Source organism: Cupressus sempervirens, chromosome 2, assembly GCF_028749045.1.
Source record: "Cupressus sempervirens isolate cs-2001-9-10 chromosome 2, ASM2874904v1, whole genome shotgun sequence".
Classification (NCBI taxonomy): Eukaryota; Viridiplantae; Streptophyta; class Pinopsida; order Cupressales; family Cupressaceae; genus Cupressus; species Cupressus sempervirens.
The window spans coordinates 18044005-18049698 of record NC_143119.1 but is presented as its reverse complement, the minus strand read 5'-3'; the positions used below and the strand labels follow the sequence as shown (position 1 = coordinate 18049698).

Here is a 5694-nt window from a genome sequence, read left to right as displayed (position 1 = left end):
CGTCCAGACTCACCTTTTTCCTTAAGGGGTTTTGTCCTTAGGAAATATCCAGTCACATCTAAGCAACCTTTGGGATTTTGTAGAATTATCATATATTCATGGTGACATTCCCAATGCAACAGCTTTCTTTTATAACCTCGAAGTGTGGAGAGAAACAAATATCTTAACAATGTGGGATAAAATACTATTTCGTCTTTTAGTCACTTAAGTCATTTTGTCATGAAGTGACTTTACAATAATGTACTTTATATTTTAACTCAATAAAATAAAGTGAGTTTAATCTTAGAATTTTTCGTTTAAAATCTCTTCAACTGAAACCAAAACTCCTGTGACTAGTTGGCATCCTAAAACACATGTCGTTAGTCTATCCAGATGGAAAGATAGCCCAACTAGATGCCATTAATGCTAGCATGGAGAAAGAGACATTACAATGATAAAAAAGATTGCATTAATATCATGTCTAAATAATATACAAACAAAATATGTAAAAAACAATGAAAACTTTTCATATATATTGATCAAGACAATGTTGCAAAGAATAACAACTATATGAAGTAGCCGGATGAGATATACATAGTCAAATAAAAAATCAGTTATGACAATCTAATACATTGTTTGTTTACAAATAATGAATACTTAAGTTAAAAGACTTCTATAATATCTACCCATAATGATAATTAAATTGTCTTGTACATCAAACGGTTGGAAGAACATCATAAGAAACATTGAACATTCAGTAACTCTTCTCGTAGAGGTCATCCATCAAACAAAATAAATAAAAAATAATGAAAACTTAATTTAATAAGCATTTATAATATCTCAAAACCCATCTTTCGAGGCTTGTGTGGTCCGCCGCCCATCGAGTGTGTTGCCCGGGGTGAAGTTTCCGATGCATTTCAACCATTTCCGAGACGATAAATAGGCGACTGATCGGGTAATATGAAATGAAAAGATCGATCTTCTTTGAGCTTTTTCAATGTCAAAACAATTTCAACTTGTTTTCGTTTCTGGAATCTCTTTTCCCCTTTTATAAAATTGAGTTTTTGGTCTCTAAATCTCTTCTGTTCAAGGCGACTTTTTGCCAGGCGAAATCAAGATTTCTGCAAAGAATCGCTACAGACTGTTCTTCTCCAGAAAAGGTAATCACGATAAATCGAGAGCTTGACTGATAAATTGCAGATTTTGAACGGTTCTGTAATAAATTGGGTAGTAATTTTTAACATTAAAACGTTTGTCTTTGTTTTCTTTGGCTTTTCATTGAACGGAAATTGCGCAAGCAGGATTTGTGTTTTTTTCAGCAGTGTAGAGATTTTTAATACAAATCGTAAACTCTCAGGTTCACATAAGTTCCTCCTTGAATCTAATAGGTTTTAGAGTTTTTATTACTCTGAAAATATCGATTGTCAAACAAATTTTCCTCATTATCTATTTTAGTTATCAAATTTGCTAACTGTGGAATATATATTTGTTGTGCATCTTCCGTATGAAATGTTAAATAAATTGTAAGTTTCTTCAATATTTTATCATTTGAAAAGTACGGAAAAACTTAAATAACTTAAGAATTAATTTGAAAATTCAGATCTGTTAAATGAATTTTACAAATAAAACTTAAATCTTAAATCTGTTTCAGAATAAAAATAAGTAACTATAAATTGATTTCTGATTCTTAAACTTTTTAATAACAAAATTGGATAATCTGTTGTATTTTAATAGAGATCATGTGAACGACTTCTCAAAATTGATTACTTGTGCTGCTTTGGATTTATATAGTCAGCTGGATTCCTGGTCTGGATATTGTAATATTATATACATGCTGTTTTGTTATCTTAAAGCTGTCTTGGTTTAGATTGTTCATCGTTGCTGTTTTGTATTATTATGCCGTTCTCTTATTTTCAGGATGTCAATTTTTATTATAATTTCATGCATCTTTGTGATGACTATGACAGCAATATGTTTATCTTGTTTTGGAAAGTTTATTTTGAGTTCTTTTCAACAGTCTGTTTGATTGTTTATTTAATGAAAGCAAGTGAATTTATATAATTTATAGGTAATCTTTAGAATATTTCTAGATTTGTTTGTTAATTGTTTTTCAATCAAAGTTTGGGACACATTAGGTGATTCATCATAAAGATAAATAATAAGAGCATGGAAAGAAAATGAAAAGAAATGAATGCTCTTTCTTCATTCTCTCCCTCTTTTAAAATAATTGAATATACTCATTTATTCAATTTTCTTTTATGAATTGCACAATAAGATTCTGAAACATTCTAAATATTGTTTTTTGTTTTTCAATTAAAAATAACTAATATTACCATTGAATGTTTGACTTATAAGTTACTTTCAAAATTTTGTTTTTATTATTTTATTATCAATAATTGAAAAATATTTTAAAATTGATTTCATGTCGGCCGAATTCAAATTCTAAATCTGAATGCATGATATATGTGAACATTGACAGATCTATTTTTGAAAAGAATTTGAAGGAAAGGCAATATTGATTCTGAGTGTATTGATGGAATTAACAGAGATTATATCTCTAGAGTTTCATCATCAGAACCTTCAGAAATGTATTTCGAAGTAGATTGCATTGTAATCAGTAATTTAATGAAAAATATCTGTGTTCACACTTTTTACCTTTTGATTTTTCCCAATTTCTAAGATTTTGATCGATTGCAGATCAAATCCTAATTTGAAAGAAAAATATTCTGCATGTATTTTCGAGAACAACTATTTAAAACTCTGCATTGTTAACTGTTCTTATTAATCTGCACTAATTGTAGAGATCGATCATTTGTACCGAAATCAGATCTTCGACTCAAATTATGGCAGATACTGTCGCTTTTCTGAAGCTTCGTATCGTGAAAGGAACCAATTTAGCCGTTCGTGATGTGTGGACCAGTGATCCTTTTGTTGTCGCCAGTTTTGACAATCAGGTAACCTTATTTTCCAGTTCTCGTTTCTTTGACACACCTACTTTTGGTTTTGCATGCCACTGAAATTGGGTTGGCTCTGTGCAAAAGGAACAAATTCGACTTTCTTATGTTTGAATTTGGCATTGATTGCAAGCTTATTTTCCGACTGAAATTCACAATGAATTTTTCCAATGGAATCTCCTCTGTTCTGCAGGAAGTCAAGACCGCTGTTATAAAAAAGAACCTGAATCCTGTTTGGAATGAGGAGTTGTCTGTATATGTCACACATTCTTCACCCCTTGTGCTGAAACTGGTAAGTATCTGACCTGCTTCTGTTTCTAAGTAATTATATCAGCCCATTAGTGCTCATAGTTTTTCGATATTATACCAGATAAGAAGCCCATGAGTGGTTATATTTTTGAGTTGTGGGTACAGGAAGTTTTTGACAAGGACAAGACGAGCGGAAATGACAAGATGGGTGATGGTGAAGTGAATCTGAGTGACCTTGCAAGTGCTGCAAAGATGCTGAAAACAAACCCATCAAAAGCCTTGGCAATGAAAAAGAATAAGGATGGTTCTTCATGTATAAAGTGTGTGGATGGGCAGATGGTGGAGGAAGTGTGCCTGAAGCTTCAGAATGTGGAGTCTGGTGAACTGGAACTCCACATCAAATGGGTTGATGTGAAACATTAACTACTTGCTCCTCCTTATGAACTACTGGATTTTTGCATGGTGGAAATTATGATTCCCTGGATACCTTTTATGTTTTTATATATCTGCTTTCAAACGTCTAATTATTAAGCTTTAAAATCTATAAGATTGACAAAATCTAGAATATTGTATATGGTAGCTAAAAAATGTATGAATTGAATAGTTAGTTGTGTTTTGTTGTTTTTAATTATTTTCTTATTATTTAAAGAAGATAGATCATGCATTTTGTTACAAATTGTCTTTTCATTATGAATAGAGATAGTGTGATAGATTAATTTCATTTTAGAATTGTAGATTAATAAATTAACTTAATTGTCTTAGGATTATTATCAATCTTAACTTCTATGCATCACAAAGGTTAAAAATATGAATAGAGCTTTTTAGTTCTAATAGAGTTTGGCATAATTAACACTATTGATAAAGTTGTAATGTGACTCTCTTGATGTTTAAATGGTAATTTGTATATGCATATAAGTGTTATCTTTATAGAATAGACACACACACACACAAAAAAAGAGATGAATTAATTTTCTGAGATGTATTTACCTTTTCAACTCTCATCATTTTTTTTCCATCAAATATATTACATTTTATTATTATTATTATTGAAGGAATGTAGTAAAAATTAAAATTAAGCTCTAGTCAAATACATTGTGAAAAGAGCACAAGTCAAGTTTCACAAATAGAATTTGGATTAAAAAAAGAGAGAGAGATTGAGTTAGACATTACGCAAGTTTCTAGGTAATCTGAGTTAGATTAGTGACTTTTACTTTGGAAGCATTCTTGTATCACAAGAATTTGTATATTGATCCATTCATGTCAATATTATGAAACTTTTGGAAAAGGTGAATTAATTTTGAAATAATGTGGTACAAGAGCACCTCATGAAGGCAATAAAGGCACACATGGAATGCCATGAGGTGTATTTTAAGACATAAGTCTCATTAATGTAATAGTTTGAGTTCTAAGTTCAATAATATTTAATTTGTAAGGTCATTGCCATGATTGTATTTTATAAGCCATCATGGGCAATTGATCAAATGGGTCAATAAGAGTCTAGGCAAAGGGTAATCCAAGGTGTATTAGTTTCAAAATACCCATGGAAACTCTTATGTTATGTAGGATAAACAATGAACTACTTGAGTTGCAAAAATGTATAATTGATAACAAGAAGTTGTCAAGTTGTAACGTGAAATCGACAACATTTTCAATAATCTACAGTTGATCTCCCAATGGTCCCTAATGTTTTAAAATTAGGTGAGAACCATTTGGGAAGACATTTCACAAAGTCTTGGAGAAAATCCAAGGCTCTTGTTGAAGTTTGATGTATCTTGGAGCATTGGAGCAGTTAGACTATTTGAGTTTTTCCGTAATTTCTCTATTCTTATTGTCATTTTTGGCATGTACAGATTCATGAAGGGTTGAAACCTATTGGAGAATTTGGAGGGATGTGTTAGATTTCTTTTTCACCAATTTGGAGTTCTAAAAATAAAATCAGTTACTGAGATCCATTCAAATTTGTGTAAACATGTTTAAACCCTTTTGTCACCTAAGGTTTGAAAGAAAAATGCCCATATCTGACATTTTCATAGTTGGATTTTAATGGTCATTAGAGTAATCTTAGTGTGGTAAATGTACATTAATAATTTGGTATTGGTTTACAAAAAGGTTCCAAACCTTAGGAGAAAACCTGAGCCCTAAGCAGGTACCTCAATGTGATCACATGAACTGTATGAAAGGAAAATGCTTACAAAAGGAGTGTGGGATAGAACCAAATATTAAAACCTCATATTTTGTGGTTTAAAAATATATTGAGACCTTTAAGTGACTGGTTGATCTAGAAACAAGTACTCAAAACACTTGCTTTGGAAAGTTGGCCTAATTGGCTTAATTAAGTTTGTGTGATTGGTCAAGGTTGAGACCCTCAAACTTGGAGTCAAGGAGTATAACTTTAAGGTTTTGTGTAATTTCATAAAGAGTATCCAATTTGTGACCAGTTGGGTAGGTCCTTTGGGAGATAGCTAGTTATAATTTGAAAGAACCCCTAAAGGAGGGCTACTAGGTAGCATTC

General features: G+C 31.2%; 1 protein-coding gene across 1 annotated transcript; it reads left to right on the top strand.

The window, feature by feature from the left end:
• The first annotated feature begins 953 nt into the window (after nucleotides 1-953).
• LOC149570871 (protein C2-DOMAIN ABA-RELATED 4-like) lies at nucleotides 954-3740 on the top strand. The gene is made up of 4 exons (XM_089808258.1): nucleotides 954-1139; nucleotides 2781-2933; nucleotides 3127-3225; nucleotides 3348-3740. The coding sequence occupies exons 2-4, from the start codon at nucleotides 2823-2825 to the stop codon at nucleotides 3603-3605; spliced, it is 468 nt and encodes a 155-aa protein (XP_089664384.1). The 5' UTR covers nucleotides 954-1139; nucleotides 2781-2822; the 3' UTR covers nucleotides 3606-3740.
• The last annotated feature ends 1954 nt before the right edge of the window (nucleotides 3741-5694 follow it).

What these genes read in the sequence shown, in the direction of transcription:
- LOC149570871 (XM_089808258.1), top strand. Translation starts at nt 2,823, where the DNA reads ATGGCAGATACTGTCGCTTTTCTGAAGCTTCGTATCGTGAAAGGAACC. An exon ending in TCGCCAGTTTTGACAATCAG is followed by an intron (nt 2,934 to 3,126) that starts GTAACCTTATTT and finishes TCTGTTCTGCAG; the next exon opens with GAAGTCAAGACCGCTGTTAT. An exon ending in CACCCCTTGTGCTGAAACTG is followed by an intron (nt 3,226 to 3,347) that starts GTAAGTATCTGA and finishes TTGTGGGTACAG; the next exon opens with GAAGTTTTTGACAAGGACAA.